This window comes from Prunus dulcis, chromosome 4 (assembly GCF_902201215.1).
Source record: "Prunus dulcis chromosome 4, ALMONDv2, whole genome shotgun sequence".
Classification (NCBI taxonomy): Eukaryota; Viridiplantae; Streptophyta; class Magnoliopsida; order Rosales; family Rosaceae; genus Prunus; species Prunus dulcis.
In genome coordinates this window covers 18,425,121-18,444,412 of record NC_047653.1, presented here as the reverse complement: position 1 = coordinate 18,444,412, position 19,292 = coordinate 18,425,121, and the positions used below count along the sequence as shown (strand labels likewise).

Sequence of the window (19,292 nt, the reverse complement as noted above, 5' to 3'; positions counted from 1 at the left end):
AACTGTTTTCTCTCACAACTGATTTCTCTCACAGCAAATCTGACAGCGATTATTTTCATAGCACAACAATGTCAAACTGACCCTACCTACGTCATGCACCATCTTTTCTATTCTTTTTGCTATAGGTGCTTTGCAAAGCACAAGTAAATATTTTTTTTTTCCGATTCTTTTCACTGTATACATTTAGCAACACACAAACACCCTTTTTTCATAATATATGTTTCTTTTCCTTGTAGGTATTTTGTAAAACACAAACACTTTTTGTTATTTGGGAATATTTAGTATTTGAATATGTACATTTTATTGCAAATCAGGAATTAAATTTAAAAAGAAGTAAAGTATTTATGATTCTCCAAATTAAAGAGTATGGTTGGAGTTAAAAAATTTTAGAGAGCTTCCAAAATAGCTTTTTTGTGTTTTTAGCTAAATTTTAGTTAAGAAATAGGGAGCATGATTGTGGATGACATTTCTTAATTTTTCAGTAGAAAAAATTGATGATTTAATTTTAAAAAACTTTCAAATAACAAAATTAATCTCCACAATTATTCCTCAAGATATATGCAATCTCTAAGGTCAACATTGTCATTTGGAAAGAAAAAAAAAATTTGATGACATCCACAATTCTTTGGGGGAAATTTAATAGAACTTTTATGAAAGTAATGTGAAACTTCGAGGAGTGTTAAGCTAATTTCTAAAACCTTGAAGTTTTGTATTAACACCAAAAACCTCAAGGAGGGTTAATGTGCAGCCATAATTTACTTATTTATTTTAGTATTTTAATGAATTAATTTTGCATGTCTATCAAATTGTGATTTGAGAAAGAGGAATGTCACCTTTTTGCTGTTTACCAGTGAGAATATGAATGATACTCCATTTAATAACTATACTAAAATGGAATGGTTTTGAGGATTCTGCTCCAGCATTTGGAAGGCATTGGAAGCTTTGGTCAGGAAAGGTTTTGCCATAGCCATTCTAGTGTCGGCAAAACGAACAAAAAAATAATTTTAAAAAAAAAGAGTAAAAAACTAGAACATCCAAATAATGAGTATTTTAGCAAGAGCAAGTCCATTTCATATTGTAATTTGTAACAAAGTGCCCATTGGAAAGAATTTTCATAATACTAGCCTCTAATTAGTTGCTTTGGTTACATATCAACTAGATTGTACACGTATCTCCAACTAGACAAACAAATTACCTACTCTCATTATACATGCAGCAGCAGCAGCAGCAGAAGCTAGCCTCATCTCCTTCGAATCTATCAGGTTCCCGCATCGACATTTACATGCATTGTTGTTTTGTTTGCTGGTTTGTTTTGTTTTCAGGGGAGGGGTAGGTGAGTTGAGGTTTCACAACCCATCAACTGGTCGACGAAGGCCACAATAAACCGCTTTCCGAATAAGAGGATGCACATCTTCCGTTAGAACCTCCGCATCCAACTTCTCCATGTGAGGCCAAATCTGCCAGGCACATACACAAGGTCAGAGATTTAGTAGGAAAAAATTGCGAAAAATAACTTCCCATGCTGAGTTCAGAGGCTAGCATACAAGACTCCTTTTCATAGCTGGCAAATTCACTTGAATAAGTATTCAGCCTAATCCATGAAGTGAGAGGGCGAAATCCAGGGATTTGATTACTTATGGGCACATTGTTCATTCAGCCCATAATCAGTCAAATATTTCATGGAACTAGAAAATCTTGAGAATAAAATCATATGTTATTCCTTCCGTCACACATAACCTAGTGATATTCCATTGAAAACAAATGTAATACCCAAAAAGGGAGGCCGGAGGATGAAAACACAAAACTGATGAATTAAAGTTAGGTACAAAGTGGAACTTTCATTTTAAAAACAAAAACAAACAAAAAAGAATCACAAAAAGAATAAGTATTTACCTCAGAAGCATATTGCCTCGAGAAGGCCTTCAGGTAGCCTAAAGTCGATAGACACCACTGCTCTTTTTCACCTACATTATATACACTACTCATCCTCCCACCATTCAATTGGCTGCCAAAATTAAGAAAAACAAGTTAAATGCACTTTTACTTGAATAACACTTAAATGTCAAGACAATTTATTAATTTTTATTGAAAACAAGATATGTTGTGAAAATAAAGGGCCCGCCAAAGCTATCAACTACCAAGGAGTGACAAAAGATACTTTACAATCAACTCAAAATTCCCTCTCACGCTACAAAGAGCATTGGCATAATGTTTAGACAAAAATGGCCATAACGAGGCATTCAGCCACTTGTCTGTACTCTGTATCAAAGAGAAACCCGTTGTCCCGAAGAAGCTCCACCTCCACCTTTTCAGAAAGTTTATAATCTTCACACGAAGAGGAGATAATGGAGCATAGGGTCCTCCTTTTTAAAGCACATCAAGAGTACTGATCTTCCCATGAAAAACCAACCAGGAAAGAATTTGGACTTGGTGGGTACACCAATCTTCCAAATCATCTCATCAAGTTTAAAACCTAACTCATTTGAATTTCTAGCATGGACTTAGAAAAACAATCACAGGAAGGGACCCCAGACCGCAAACTAGTCCAATATCACTAGATTCAAGAATATATGAATCCAAACAACAAAGTTGAAATCATGCAAAAGCTTTCTAACAGACAAGTTTCAAGAAATGAGTTTATTTTTTATTTTTTAAAGGAATAGAAGGAAATGCATTGCGATTCAAGGGCCGATTAAAGTTAGAAAACAAAGACTGAAAAGATGATCCGTTGTCATGCCAAATGTTTTCTGGAAAACGAATGAATTTTTATCCCCAACGACATGTAAATAAACAAGAGAGATGGAAAACCATGATAGATGTATCTCCAAGAATAAAAAGAACCTCTCTCTACAATCAAGGAGTCTGGCCCATTCAAATCCATGCCGTATTTATAGTAACACAAGTAATCTTGCTCTTGAGGGACCCGACAACCATCTTCTTGACAACAGTTTCTCCTTTTCAATGAGTTTCCAATAATCCCATAATCTCTCCCCTCCCAAACAAGATCCTTCATCTCCTCTAACCTTCTAGTCAACATTCCTTTTACTTATATGTAATATAGGATTTTCTACCTTTTTTATTGAAGGGAAAAAGGTACCTTTTCTTAGGTCTTCCATTCTCATCGTCTACCTCCATTGCCGACGATTCCTCAACGTCGACTGCCATAGAATCTGCATGAATTGACTTCAATCCCTGCAATGTAACACATGTGGATGCACTTGGCAGGCGTTCTGTCAACACATTCAGGAAGTTTTTGTACAAGGAGAGGAACAATGCCTGCACATGAGAATCATGGTTAGTACAAGAAAAAGATGAGGAACTTTAAATCAAAGTGAGAGCCAAAATTGATTAACTAAAACACACAAAACTCCCAGGCAGTGAATTGTATTTCAAACGATGCCAGAAAATGTTTGGGAAAAAAATTAGCAAATACGTTACTGCACTATTATGTATTTTTATTTCTAGTTTATAGGAGAAATGCATGTAATTTTATTGCTAACAAGAAAAACAACTTCGTTCGGCATTTATATCATTGCCATATTTTCATGATGCCAAGTCAATGAAGCAGATAAAATCAATCTACCCTTGTTTGGGGATATATTTATTTGTCACAAGAAAAACAACTTTGATGGATGGTTATGACAGTGCCATATTTTATGGGTGTCATTTCAGCGAAGCAGATAGAATCAATCTATCCTTGTTCCGGGGGTGGGGGGTTGCATGGAAGGGTAGGCAGTGAGCTGTTGTATGTCTGCAAAAACGTACCTTTTTTTTTTTTTTGAAAAGGAAACAAAATTTATATAAAAAGAAGAGAGATACAACAGCGGCAAAGAAAGCCACAAAGGAAAGAAAGAACAAAAGCAAAGAGCAGAAACCAAAACCTAGACCCCTAAGTCACTAACAATGGCAAAAACGAAGGAGCAGAACAGAAGACAAAGACCCCTAGAACACAAACAAGGAAAAACCTTGAAGGGTATTTTAGACCTAAAGGATTAACGAATGGCTGCAATCCAATCTAACCAAATAAGCCTAAAAGAACAATCTCTGAAAACTCTAGAGGTCGATGCCCAATGTGATGAACATGATCTAACTTTCTCCCAGAGCTCTCCTGAGTTTCTGCCCAGAGTCATCAAAAATCAACCTATTTCGCTCCCTCTCGGAAGATAGTGTTTTTCAGAGAGAAGGGAAATTATTACATATACCTACAAGACTAAAATATATGCATTTTTATATGTATTGTGCGAAAAGTATTGCAACAGATGAAATTGGGGAATGAGGTTTTACTGCTTTCCCTTTCTTTTTAAAAATTTGTTACCTCAAATTCATCAAGGGCTCGAGCTAGAAGAGCCTCCTTAGCCTCTAAAGATTCACGTACAGACAACTCCTCCTCCTTTGCCTTTTCAGCATACGATTTCAAGCGCTTCAGCCTCACAGGATTTTCCCCAAGAACAGGTTCACCATCCATAAGTGAAAGCTTTGATTCAGCAGCCACTAACTCTGCTTTTGCCGTTGCTGCAGCTTCTTCAGCTGATACAATACTCTTTTTCAGAGACAAAATCTCCTTCCTTAGATCACATACACGGTTATATGTCTTGCTAACTGTGTTTCTTAAAATCTGTTGGGCAGACAAATATATAAGCAATCAAAAAAGATAAAAGATGCATGCTTAGAGATTACATTAGTAGTACAAAAATAAAGACAATTATACGAAATTGATGGTAAGAAAGGTGACACTTAAGAGTTAATCGAGCATGATTTCAATCTGGTTGACTTAATCATTTCTTCAATTCATCGAGGCTAGAATACTACATGAATTAAGGGAAATCATTCCTGTGTGCATAATTAGTTGTAAAATCCACCCCATCAACATCTTACAAGGAAGAATCTGGAAAGCTCTAAAATTAGGAAGATCTCACGCAAAGTAAAATTATAACCACAGAAAAAAATTTGAGCAGATAAGAATGCAGGTTGAAACCAGAGCAAACTTACAAAAGTTTTGCTGTTTAAATCTATTTTCTTTTTCCATTTTGGTAGGTCTACTGGTTTTAACAATCATCCAGATTTTCCACTAGAAAGTAGGCATTATCTAGCATTTCCTATCTTGTCATGATGGTTTCGAATCAGACCAAATTTTAATGCTATCATTTTTGCTTCAATTTCCATTTTTTTAAGCACGTGTAGGTGGATAGTTGTTTTTACTTTCTCATAGTGGAAGCAGTTGTATGAATTCACATCATTTTGAAGTTCCTGTTCACATTGTTTTTATTTATTTTCTGATGTTGTAAATATTGAGCAATAAGGAAAAGTAGGACCTTGCAACCACCAAGTACATGGAAACTCCATCATGGGCTCAAAACACAAATAGTTATAACAGCAGAGAAGACATGCTTAAGATTAATGCCATAGAAATGTTGTTGGCATACCTCCCATGGACGATCTGATAGATGAAACTGCTCAATGTTTGCTGGAGAAAAGACCCATCTGACAATGGCCAGATTAGATAAAAGTCGGTAGCCCATCATCCTATCTATTGCAACAGCACTCATTTGAGAATTGTTCCTCCAATAAGAATCAATCTCAGTTATCAGCATGACCTGCTTATCCTGGTCACCACATAGTTTTGCAATGACTTGACCATATCTCTCCAATACGGTAATCAAATGAGTGAAACTTTTAGATCCAATGTCGAGAAGAGTTTGCACAACCACATTGAGGGTACCTTCCATCCCATGAACAGGAAACACACTTTCCTCTATCCATACAATCATTTCACGGGCAGATGCCCTCGCTTTTACCATGGTTCTGAGGTCAACAGAAAGTGCATGTTGTCCATTTCCTTCACTGGTTTCTTCAACACTGAATTTGAAATTTGGTGCCCCCTTGGGAGGAAGCAACTCTGCTAAGCCAGGGGCATTCTCAATGCTCTGAAAGAAAAAGAAATAAGAAACTAAATTAGAAAAATTATAACCATGTGAAGCGTATGTGGAAATGTAATATCCTGAAAAACAATCAAAGTAAGAGCTTGTTTATGTCAAGGTCAATCCTTGGGCTTACGAATGACTTGGTACCTGCTTCACTTTGTCCCAGTAGGATAAACGAACTTCTCTCTCCAGAACCTCCTGAACAAATACACGTTGTGGAGCCCATTTTGGCAGGTCTAAGACATAAGCCCACTCTTCCCATGGCCAGATGAACTGAAAGTTTGATCTGCATGGTCAGGAAGGCAAATCAATGTGAACAAATCAATTTTGAAAATACACCAAACTGAATACAAGAAATCATGCAAGAAAATAAAATTTCACTATATTTTCTAAAACTATTGGTAATAACTTCTCTGAAAAATTCAAACAAGATACCAGCTGCTTCAGCTAATAATGGCCTTGATAATTAAAGGACCTAGGATCAATCCCACCTCAGCTGAGACAGGAGTTTACAGAAGAGAGGCTGCTTCTGTAGCCTAAGGTCCAGACATGCATATAGAACAACCATAAATTAAGACATAACCTAGGGTGACATCAGTAACCTTTCAAGCAGCTTTCCAGCTAAAGTAATATACTTCAACAAGAGAATGTACAGAGGAGCAAGGTCCCAAAATGGCACGTGATAGGGAAATGAGAAGTATTCATCACATGGAAAAGCTAGTGGCACTGCTTATGGTGGAACTTACAAGTGGTGGGAAAACCAAAGGATGAGCCGTGTTCGACATTCCATATCTAAATCAGCAATTTTCTCGAATAGAGCTCGTACAGCACCAGCAACTACTGCAGGAAAGGCTCCAGGAAGAGCCTAAGAATTAAACTTCAAGTCAGACTGCTTTACAGACAATAAAACTGACATCTACTTCCATTGACTCAGACAAAAGGACCAAGACACTAGATAAAATAATAGCATCCACATTATTACCTTACAGAGGTCGATAATAACTAGTGTGTAATATGTTGGCCTGAAAGGAGGTTGCGGTAGCATGAGTAACTGCAAGAATATTAAACGCATCATTTTGATTTCAATGAGAAAGGTTAAACTATACAAGTTTATCATGATGTAATCAAGGAAGAAATAGTCCATAAAAGAAATAATGTCAAAGAATATGTAGAAAAGAACATATTCAAAATCTAAAACAACCATGCAGTAAGGGCCAATGTCCCAGGAGCATCAGTTCTAAACTTGCAAAGAGGAGGGGAATGGACATATTTTGTTTCAAGTCGATTTGGCATCCCAATAGGCAAACTATGCATATAATTATATCTTAATCTATCAAACTTGCATTGACTCGGTGCAGTGGAAGTTATGGAATTCTGTTACCCAAAGAATAAAAAAAGAAAAAAAGTGCTCTTTCTTTTCTAATTTGATGAAAAGTATATTAAACGCAAAACAGATCTAAAGTTCTAATTTGAATCTTATTCTCAAAACTCCAATTCTAAGCGAATGAATTCATTTGCTTAAATCCAAGTATGATCCATGTAGGACTAAAACCGAAACAAAGACAACCTATTTTTCTAGTCCTAGGCAAACCGTAGGCAGCTTTGAAGATTTATCCTACAAAGGACTACTTGCTTATAACAGTAGAAAAAAACATATGGATCAAACAGAAGAAACAACTCCAATCATACAGCATATTGAACTCCTGACTCATGACTAACCCAAAAACTACCCATACACTGTGAAACTCATACTATTAATAAACTATACAGGTAATTACACACTTGGATAAAGTATAATTTGAAAGAGGGAAAAAAACAACTCATGATAAAATCAGCACTGTTTCTCATCTCCAGTTCGCAGATGACACTATTTTTTTCGTGGACGACAACGAATCATCTTCAGTAACATCCAAGCAGTGTTAAGTAACATCCCTTCTTTTTACTTATCTCTCTTCAAGATGCCCGCCAGGATTGCTGCCAAGGTGGAATTACTGATGTGCAACTTCTTATGGGAAGGAGTAGAGGAAGGTAGGAAAGCTCACCTTGTGAATTGGGAGAGGGTGTCCAGAAATAAAGAAGTAGGAGGGGTTGGAATTGGATCCTTGAGAGAAAAAAACAAAGCCTTAAGGGCAAAATGGTTGTGGAGATTTCCAATTGAAACCAACGCTATGTGGCATAAAGTAATTAAGAGCAAATATGGACTTGATTCCAATGACTGGGATTCTAAATTGACAGTCACCGGTTCTTGCAGAAATCCTTGGCAAGATATTTCAAAGGGGTACAATACGTTTCTTCAGTGCTGCCGATTTTCAGTTGGAAATGGAGTTAAGGTTAGATTCTGGGAGGATCAGTGGTTGAAGGAAGGGTTATTGCGGGAATTATTTCCTAGATTGTTTTCCCTGTCTAGGAAAAAGGAAAAGTGATTGTAGATTTTGTTATCGATGCCGCGACTCCTTCCAATTGGGATTTTGGTTTCAGAAGGAATTTGACAGAGGCGGAGATCGCGGAAGTGGTATTACACATGGACGTTCTAAGGGTGATATGTCTAAATTACACGAAAGCGGGCAAAAGAATTTGGGAGCTGGAGGATCATGGTTTGTTTTCGTGCAAATCTTTCAGAGCTTTTATTTCGGCTAACAGCAATACAGATGTTTTCCCCCCTTTTGCCTCAGTTTGGAAGGCAAAGACTCCCTCGAAAGTCAAGTTCTTTATGTGGCTGATTGCGATTGGGAAAGTTAACACATGCGACCGTATTCAAAGGAGGAACCCTATGATGTGCCTATCTCCTCACTGGTGTGTGCTGTGCTAGTCGTGTGCAGAGACCATTGATCATTTATTTATTCACTGCCCGTACTCATTAAGTCCATGGTGGAAATTGTTAAGTGAACTTGGAGTTACCTGGGTAATCCGTAAGGGCTGTCTTCAGCTTCTTAGCATTAAACTGACGGTTTTGGGAAAGGGGAAGAGAGCTCAAACTTTATGGGACTGTCTTGTTCATGCTATGTTCTGGAATTTATGGATGGAACGCAACAGCAGAATTTTTCAAGAGTATGATGGAGTAACTTATGAAGAACTCTGGAATAGAGTAAAATTTTAGGCCTCTCTTTGGGCATCTGTCACTGAACATTTTAAGAATTACCATTATCATATTATCTCGAGAGATATGAGCTGTCTTAAGATAAGTTTACTTAGATGCTTTTTCTAGCTTTTTTTAGGGTGGTGTAGCTTCAGTGGTTTTCTTCTTGTTTCTAGTTTCCTGCTTTTGATTAAGTAGTGTTTGCTCTTGTTGTTTAGTCGAGGACAGCTTGTCCTCTTGATTATCAATACAATCGTTTCTATTCAGAAAAAAACAAAAAAACAAAAAAACAAAAAAATATATATATCAGCACGGAAACACATGCAAAGGGTAATATATCTTACCTGAGAGAAAATTGTCTCTGCCATAAGATACTCGTATCGAAAGGGTACAGGTAGGCCAGCCATGTATGAAGCGCATTCCTTTCGACTAGCTTTGCATGAAGGAAGAAACAAATAGAATAAATATTAAGCCAAAATGTCAAACAAAAAATAAATAAATAAAGAACCCTAAGTACAAGTAATCAAAAAGTAAAACTACAGAGTTTTAATACCAGTCACCTGTACACACATTAATAAATACAAAAATGGTAAGATAACACCAAGTAAAATTACTACCAGATGTATTAGTATGTTTCCTAGAGAAGCAAAAAAATTGTGATAAACGTTTGAGTACAATATCTAATAAACAAGTATGATTAAGAGCATTTCCAAAACAAATCTGCTTGTTCTTGTGCATCCGTCCAGTTAGTTTCAATGTCTGAAACAGGCAAGAAAACAAACCCAACCCTTCCAGAAAATCTTCTAACTAAAATTACTAACATGGAACGCACAAATTATGCTTCTTTGCACCCAGTCAATGCCTTGCTACCACTGGCAGGATATGGACTAAAAGCAACAATGTAATTTGTTCAGGTTAACAAACAGTAATGACGAACAAATACATAGCAGCAAGCCTGCAACAGAATATAAAAACCACAACCTCTACTCACTACACGTGCATACATTAATTTTATAATGCCGCATAAAAATTATATCAATGGCTCTGAATAGTATACACAAATTGCATAAATTAAGCGGTTAGCCATCATACAATTTGGCTATCGCAATAGATGATGGATCCCATTATTTCATGTCCCACACTATGGACTAAATTATCTATCATTTTAAGACAAAGTGCTTCCTTTCCATGAAATGCATATATTTAGCAGTTAGCCATCATACAAGTTGGCTATACTATAGATGATACATCCCTTTTGAAAATATGAAAACACAAGACCACTAATTCAAAAATAAGCTCCATCTCAACCAACAGCATCTCTTTAAAAGGCCGAAAAAAAAAAAAAAAAAAGAGAGGGCAGAACACAGTGATACTACAAATCATAAAGTTAACAAACGAATTCAAGTGAGCAAGCTAAAGAAAATTTAGTCATGTTTTTTATTAAGTCATTGAGAGGTACAAACCAGCCATTTAAGAAAAAAAGGACATCTAGCAGATACTCTTCCACAATGAAGCGATCCATGGGTTGCAGGTCCTGTCGTCATAAATGAAAAGCAAGAGACTTTCATGAACATCAATAACTAAAAGAAAAGATTTCGGGGACAGTCAATCACCAAATTAAAATTCTATGCAAAATTATAATGAGAAGTAAGTCACGATTAATTTCAAGAGTACACTTAAAGAAGCAGAAACACAAGAATGCAGTGGATATCATATAAGTTAGTAACTCCAAGTCGGTCAAATAAATAATAACGTAGAAATGACAATTATGTCAGATAGTATTTCCATTTAAAAGTCAGGAACTCTAGCAAACTGTACCAGTACCAGATGCCACCAAATTCTCAGCTCTGTTGTCATACATCTTAATTTATTGCCCTTATCTAAACCGTGCCACTATTTAAAAACTTCTTCAGATAATTAGACTACATGCTAAACAGATCTAAGAATGGTAATAAACACTAGGAACAAATTTCTTCAAGTATGCATCATGTAAATGGATTACAAAATAGTTTTAGAAACACTCAATAGTTTGAACATGAGCATTATACTATAAATCATCCAAGAGCTATTGCAAGAAGAAATTTCTTTTACTTGCATGCATTTGAAAATACTGGTTCACACATAAGAGAATTAAGTTCTTAGATTGCAAAGTACCTCAGTTTTACTTGCAGGAAATATATTCAGCCTTCGTATCCTTTGAGGATATATTAACTCTGCATCATGCTTTTGTTTACCACACGTTATACTAGAAATTGTTGAAGGTAGATCAGGTTGGTCAGGACAGCTGATGGGTCCAAACTCATGCGACCTTCCAGCAACTAGCTGTGCTTCAAATGAAAGGTGAGGTCTCGGAACTACCAAGTGATAACATAGAATTTGATCAAACAGTGAAATAAAAATCATGAGAAAACATAAGATAAAAACAAATGTTGATCAAACAATGAAGTTTTACTTTAAATGAAAGTTGTGGGAAATTTGATCATTACCACTATCAAGTTTCCATCCATTGCTAGATAAAACTTGTATTCGGCCCCACAAATCTTCCAAGAAATCCTACCAGAAAAGATTAAGAAAAGAGCGATTAGGATAAAATTACATTACATGGCAAAACAATGAAAAAGAGACGGGTTGACTAGCAATATGGAGCATGTTAAATATATTGAAAGACAAGGAAAATTAAAGTTCAAGGACCACATAAAATAGCTATAGTGGCGTGGAGAACTCCTGGAAATGTAAGATTTGAGTGGCAAACAAAAATTTTAATAAAATTTTAATTCAAGGTACAATGCCGAATGAGTGAAGGAAAGGGAACATAGTACCAATTTATTTGTGTGTGTGTGTGTGTGTGTGTGTGTGTGAGAGAGAGAGAGAGAGAGAGAGTCACCAAATGTGGAAATTATAGAGGAATTAATTTGATGAGTTGCGTTATGAAAGTATGGGAAAAGGTCATATAACAAAGAAAATTAATGAAGGATATGATATTCAATAACTTAGAAAACAAAGCCTGCGATAGAGGATCAAGAATATACTTTAAGTGGGCCCTACAAAGAAAATGAGTTCCAATTAATTATAATAAAGATTTTGAAATAAATAATAACAAAACTAGAGTTTGATGCATGTGGAGGGATTCTAAGTCCGTATCAGCTTACAGTAAGTTGTAAGCCTGAAGAAATCTCATGGTGTATGTTATTTGGATGACATAGCATTGATGGACACTTCTAAAAAGTCACTTACCGAGAAAACTAGAAATATGGAGAACACAAGGAATCATAAGGTTTATATATTAGAAGAATCAAAATGAAACATATGTAGTGAAGGTTCAATTAACATACAGAAAATTAAAAAGAAATACGTTAATAACAACTCATTAGCAAAAAATTCCTCAAATAAATGATCTTCAATACTGAAGATCAATAATGCAAAACAACGATTAATAAAGTTCAAACAGGATGGGCAAAACGGAAACATGTTACTAATATCCTTTTGATGAAAGGAATACAAAATAGATTTAAAGGGAAGTTCCACACAAGCATCACTAGGCCATCTCTAACACAATTTCAACTTCAGAGAGTGCAAATCACAGTCCATTCCTGCAGACTAGAAGCTAAGAAACTAAAAGGCCAACATTTTCTAGGATACTGGGACACATTCAAAAATGAATCACCAAATGATATTTTAAGTTTACAGAGAAAAGGGAATATGATGTCAAATTTAATAAGCTATACCTTATCATTAGGTTCTCTCACGTTCTCATCATCATCCTCAAAAGCAGACAACCCGGTGTCAGAAACACGCTTTCTTATGCTCAAATAAGCTTCAACACCGACCATAACTCTCTCAATTTCCTCAGGGACTTGCTGCAGAGAGACAATAACAAATCATGATTGATATATTTAAATTAATAATGAAACGGACAATAGAAAATGCAAGCCTAATGTTGAACCAAAGAGTAAAACAACTATGGCCTTGCCACCTATGAAGCTTGACCATGACTAAAGGGCCACTGTGTCAGATGTGCTTGAGAAACAGAAAGCCCTCTGACATAGCTACAACATGTGACAGTGAATAACCTTACGTGCCAGAATAAAAAAGTCAACTTTTCAGGTTCAGATGGAGCACAAAACATCACAGAGACACCACTTAAGAACACAGTCAATTATTCCATTTTAAAAGTTCATGGCTGGAATGAAAATAAGACACATAATTTGTAAAGACTCAACTTTTTTATCGTTTCTGTTATGGCCAACTGAGGGAGAGAGATACAGACAGACAGACAGACCAAAAGGGAAAAAAAAAAACAGAGAGAGGGAGAAGAATTCGTAAATATTTACTGTACTTTTTAATGCTCTAAATAACTTTCTATTAGAGTATTTTACAATAAAAATTTATAGTAAGAAGGCACCAAATTATATCTTTACTCTAATAAGTTCTCAATAAATCATACTTTTAGCTACGGACCAAAACCTTAACAATTTATGAGGTCCATAAGCAGACATAAAATATAGGAATATTTCGAAAATTAAAAATTAAATGGAGTCACATAAGCTTTGTATTGTGAGAAATACATTGGCAACATGCTACCTAAGAGCAACTTTTTTTCTGTTAATCAAGCACCATTATAACAGTACCTCAATGAGTTCTGCTCCTCCCCAAGGGAGACATGATAAAATACATGTTACATAAAAGTCAGCTCTCGATTGCCAGGAGGGATTCCCTTTCTCCTCATCAACTGTTGTTGCAGCTGATGATAATAATGTCTCAAAGACAACCACCAGAGAACTGGGATGGATAACTTTACTGCACATCTATAGATCAAGAAGAAAGTTACCATAAAGGAAAACATTATATCTTTAGTACGGCACTCATGCAGGAATACATGTGTATATATACATAAAGAGATTATATATATGTATATAAAGAAATGTTCTCTTGCCAGACTCTGAATCTGAAATATTGATCATGTTGATTTTTGTCAGGATGTAAAGTCCAAATCACAATTTGGCCACCTATGTCTGCCAAGAGAACATCATACCTTGGCAGAAGGATGAATTGAGAATAGCCATTCAGGATGAGGAAAAGTGGTAGTAGGGGGAAGAGATTCTAAAGAGCAAAAATTATCAAGTGGTACTCGGAGGAGGGGAAAACCAAAACTTAATATGGGTGGAGATAATTGGGAAAGATATGATAGTGTTTCAGTTAAAATAATGTGGGTAGTCGAAATAGCTGTTGTTGAGTATAAACCTAGGTAGAAGTTCAATTTTATCATCGGTAAATATAGAAGCTAACACTTCGTTTATATGTCCTATTCTATTCATTGATGTAGGATATGGGTGAATGGAGTATTTAGGTAGTTTAGCGGAAGCGAAAACAATGGAAAACAGAAAATAGAACAAAAGGGAGTAGGAGATGAAGCTTTAGAATTATGTACCTTGTACACGATCTCAATAACAAACTTAAAAATTGTTTTCTTTCACACCTTTTTTTAATAAAGAACTTCTAGAAACTGCAGCCAAGATACAATTGTATCTAAATGAAGAACCAAACGTGGAAAGAAATGTCCTAAGTTTAAGTTGACAGCATATGAATGACAACCATCACATTTTGATCAATTGAAAGATTTCCCGAGTAAGTGATGAAAGACTAAGGCCTATGACGAATGAGATAAAATGTGGTTTTATTCTTGTGCTCTCAATCTCTTCCTGAATTTCATATCAGAGACCAGTAGCAACATGATACATACCATAACGGTCAGGAACCTCATCAAAAGACGAATCCTGTTGCAATTTCCAGAATCTAAGGCCTCAATTTCAAAATCACAGGCATCCTGGATCAAACATCGTTTTTAGAAAAAAAAGATGAGATCGTTTTTAAAAAATTCATCAATAAAAACAATGAAGGATACATCAAAAGAAGATGAAAATAACCATCTAACAGTTTTTTATTTTCAAATATAGCATCATACACAAATAAAATAATCTCATTAACCTAATCAGTAAATGGGCAGCTCAAACCCCACTATTGCAATTCACTAATTCGTATCTCTCTTTTCAATAAGAAACCAAAGTACAACTTAATAGGACAAGATGTTCACTTGTTTTATCCCACTATTTCAATTCACTCGATCTTATCTCTTTCCTTTTGTTTATAAATAAGGAACCAACATAAATGGGCAGCTCAAATTGCATTATTACAAACCTTGGAGGATAAGATATCCCCTAAGGACGGAGCATATAAGTATCACACGATGAAAACAAATAATACAATCGCAGCTATAATTCCTAAACAAAAGCAGCTTTCCAGTCCGAAAAGATTGCAAAGAACCAAATTTCCCATAATTCAGTATGAACAAAATCCCGTAAAGATGCACAAAAACGAACTATATCCAATAACACTACTACTGCCACAGTCTTCACCTATAGATCTGTCAAATACCTTACAATTCTTTTCCCACTAAACTACCCAAAATGCAGCCATCACTCCACATCACCCCTCTTCCCAGCACCCAAAACCTCGTGCCTCTCTCGCAAAGAAGAGGCAGAACACAATACTGGAACTACTGGGCAATGCAAAACTAAGTTATGCACGCATTCCCCCTGAATTTTACACATAGTACATCAAAGGACAGAACGGCAAACAAAGATCTTCTCTTCTAAACCATATCACGAGTATTGACCTTTCCATGAGAAATAATCCAAACTAATACTCATGCCATTGTTAATCACACTCTGATACACGGGTCATGATTCATCCACCAGGTTTGGACTCCTGTCTCTTCAGAAGGTTATAGAGGTACTATCCTACAGAACATATCATGTTCTTATTTCCAGGTATATGTTATTAGATTACAGAAAATGTATGATGCAAACTCAGGTTAATTCAAGATCACAGTCATCAACTAAGAGGGCACTTCCATTTAATCTAACAGTGGCAGGCTTGACCCTTTTTTTTTTTTTAATCACAGTCAAAGACAAATCCAAACTCAAAGTAATTAAACTCTTTTGGCAGTCCTTTCACAGACAGAAGATTCAAGCATTCTCTAATCATCAACAATAGCAGCAGCAATAATAAAAGAAAAATGAAGACAAAACAGCACAGGAAAAATATGCAAGGTATGCATTCTATGATGTACAGCGTCAATTGAAGAAAATAGATGTAATATTACATATGTCAGGTCAAAGATCGATCATTAAAACCAAGCAATATTTGGTAAATTTCTGAAACACCAGAGATAAAATTATTATAAGGAAACATATATGCAGATCATTTTAACCATGAACTCACTCACCTGAAAATTACTTTGAGTGTTCTCCACTACTTTCCTAACAAATTCCTCATTCTCCAAGTTTAACAAGCCAATCTGGAAGGGGGGAAAGAGAGTGAGAGAGAGTGAGAGAGAGTGAGTAACTGAATAAAGAACCTGAGGCATTAAACTAAACAGATGGTTATTTTAAGAAACAACTATAGCTCAAGAAATTAGAAGGAAAAAAAATACAAGAACACGCATATTGTAAATGGTTATTTTAAGAAACAACTATAGCTCAAGAAATTAGAAGAAAAACAAATACAAGAACACGCATATTGTAAGTTATATGTTTTATAGACATGCAGACAGTAGACTCTGGGATAACTAATAATAGAAATTACAACTTACCATACACATGTGGTACAGAATAGGACACTCCTAATATACATTACATGAAACCAGTGCGCACTGCAGTTTTTGTTGTATTCTCTTCGATTTTTTGTTGTATTCTCTTCGATTTTTTGTTGTATTTTCACAGTATAGGAATCCACCATGTATGGTGCAACATGCACCACGCAACGAAGAACACTCCGGTGGAGCTAAAACCCTTCATTTAGATTTGTGCATCCACATGTTATTATTAACCTTTCCTTTTAGTCAAAAAGATCACTGAATACAATGCAATTAATCAAAAATTTCTTTAAAATGTATTTTTTTTAAACCCCTACATTTCCAAATTAATGATGGCTGATTCAAGAACTAATAGTAAAGTTGTTCTTCAGCAACCAGTAATTCCAAACATTACATCACCAAAGTCCAAAGCACTCTTCTGTATGCTTTGTTTCTGTAGTTTATGCTAACAATGTGATTGTGCTAATATAGTTAATGATCTGACAACTGCGTAGAACCCTTATGGTGCCCTAGATAAATACTTAGTGTGACTATATATGTGGATCCTCATGTAATCAGAAATGGAACCTTCTAATTTAGTCAAAGTCAGTCTCAAGGCTTATTTAATAACATTCAAAGTTCAAACTTGTTGTCTAAGAAAAAGTTTATCTTTTAAATTTAACATGTTTACTACTAAAGAAACATTTATGCATATGTATACATAATGAGGAAGCCAAACAAACCATTCTTAAGTGAAGAAAAAAAAAAACCCATTGCAAATGTAAATATTTATGTACATGCATTTGCATGCTATAGCGACGAAAGGAAAAACACCAGCAGAAATGAAAAATTAGAAAATTGTGCCAATGCAATTATACACCGTACCACTGTCCCATAAAGAGAAGTTTTGTGAGGTAATTGTTCGGCACACTGGAGAAGGAACTGTCAGGAGCAAAAGACAAAGTTAATGTGTATAACAGCAGAAGCACTTATGATGCAAAAACAACAACTATCTATGAGTATGTTATTCTTTCTCCAATTTCTATATTAAGGAGACAATTGTGTTGGATTTGAACGGAAAACATGAAGTTCTCTCCAGAAAAAAGAATAGCAAGCTGTTCTCTCTACTCTTTCTTTTCTTTTCCATTCCATTCTCATAAGTGGAAATGGTGGAAGACGTGAGAAGTTTAAATTCTTCCCTTCTTTCATCTCTGGTGGTAAACGGAACACATTATCAACTGACCTATTTGTTTTGCGAAAGAATACATATTTTTTTTTCTTTTTTTTTTTTTTTACTTTTTTCGTCGGAGATGTTTAGATTTTATATTAAAATCAAAACCAGCAAAAGCTAAAAACCTCCACCCAACCTATATCCTAGCTCTGATTTTTTATTTTCACAAACTCGTACGAAAACTTAAAGACTTCATATTTCTTTTCTTTTTCATCAACATTTCTCTACATAATTACGATCAAGAAAAGAAATTATTATAACCTAAATGCAGGGAGCTGGAGCTTGTACAATGTATGTGTGCATTTACAAATGGATGTAGGAATGGAAAGATAACAAAAGAAAATTAGCATTACTTGCGAAACTTCGTTGGGAGAGTGCTCCAGTTCTCGGCGAAGCACGCCAAAGCAAGTTTCCTGCAAATCCAAGACAATAATCAACAAACCAAACTACATAGAAATGAAAAAGGTTGAGAACATGAAGGAAAGTAGGGTTTTGAAACTCTTTAAAACACATATACATAGAGAGATAGAGAGAGAGAGGTGGTACGAACAATGTGTTCTTTGGGGTCGGAGGAGGTGCCATAGTCGGGAGATTTCTCGCCAATTCGAAGAAGAAGACTCTTCCAACTGCTCATCTTCTCTTCTTCTCTTACAGAGACAGAGAAAAAGAGCGATTTTCTTCAGACAAAATGAAAGAGACTGGTAGGAACTGAAGAAGGGAACTGAGCTTCAGCAAGAGAGGAAGAGGGAGAAGGGGAGAGAGAGAGAGCGCTACCAGGGTTTTATTTGGGAGCAGATTCGAACTTGAACCCTACTCCGAATCCCTTCGTCTGCCCGGCCCGCAAGGCCCGGTTCAGCACCATTGGGGTCAACTTTTGTTAAAATAAATCGCTTTTGTTCATTTAAATAAAATTTTCGGTGATTTTCACTTACTATTTTAAGGTTACCAAGTTTTAGCTTAGAGTAACTCCACCTATTTGCCATTTGTCATGGCAAGGGGGGACTAGGACAGCTACTATTCATGTTAATAGTAGCTGCCTTTACAAAAAGCAAAGTGTGTTTTCACCCGTTGCCATAGTAATCACTATTCACATAAGATATGAATAGATGAATTTGTATAGAGTTTTGATGTGGGAAGTGAAAAATATGACTAAGTATTTATTTTTTTAAAATTCTGACATTTTTAGTTTTTTTTTTTTTTTTGTTGCTGATGTCAGCAAACTCAGGCTAGACTGAGGGCTGGTTTTGCCTAAGGGCCAGCCCAGGCTTGTGGAGCCCCCCCGCAACCCGATCAGCATTTGTCCACTAGAAGGCCGTTTTGGGCCTAACTCCCCCTTTGCCCATGCACGCTGGAGTTGCTCTTAGTAGATGTTTTTTTAAGGGGTTTGATCCCTTTTTTTTTAGAATTTGATTAATTTGTCCCCTTTTTTTT

General features: G+C 35.7%; 1 protein-coding gene across 4 annotated transcripts; it reads right to left on the bottom strand.

Moving 5' to 3' along the window:
* Nucleotides 1-1,033: 1,033 nt before the first annotated feature.
* LOC117624501 (nuclear cap-binding protein subunit 1) lies at nt 1,034-18,722 on the bottom strand. 4 transcript variants are annotated; one of them, XM_034355790.1, is made up of 19 exons: nt 18,412-18,722; nt 18,215-18,274; nt 17,516-17,572; nt 16,283-16,354; nt 14,738-14,800; nt 13,626-13,802; nt 12,723-12,854; nt 11,484-11,550; nt 11,152-11,351; nt 10,461-10,531; nt 9,342-9,426; nt 6,904-6,972; nt 6,668-6,786; nt 6,069-6,207; nt 5,424-5,924; nt 4,316-4,615; nt 3,098-3,276; nt 1,894-2,005; nt 1,034-1,457 (listed from the first exon to the last, which is right to left on the bottom strand). In XM_034355790.1, exons 1-19 carry the CDS (start codon nt 18,493-18,495, stop codon nt 1,347-1,349), a joined length of 2,598 nt encoding a protein of 865 aa, XP_034211681.1. In that variant the 5' UTR covers nt 18,496-18,722; the 3' UTR covers nt 1,034-1,346. The 4 variants fall into 4 exon arrangements, with proteins under 4 accessions (XP_034211681.1, XP_034211682.1, XP_034211683.1 ...); XM_034355791.1 differs by lacking the exon at nt 17,516-17,572; XM_034355792.1 differs by lacking the exons at nt 13,626-13,802; nt 14,738-14,800.
* Between the last annotated feature and the right edge of the window lie 570 nt (nt 18,723-19,292).

Excerpts from the sequence above, each read along its gene's own strand:
- LOC117624501 (XM_034355790.1), bottom strand. The coding sequence starts at position 18,495 with ATGAGCAGTTGGAAGAGTCTTCTTCTTCGAATTGGCGAGAAATCTCCC. Across the intron at positions 14,801-16,282 it reads ACACTCAAAGTAATTTTCAG|GAGGCCTTAGATTCTGGAAA; the intron begins GTGAGTGAGTTC and ends GATTTTGAAATT. Across the intron at positions 12,855-13,625 it reads GAGGAGCAGAACTCATTGAG|CAAGTCCCTGAGGAAATTGA; the intron begins GTACTGTTATAA and ends GTCTCTCTGCAG.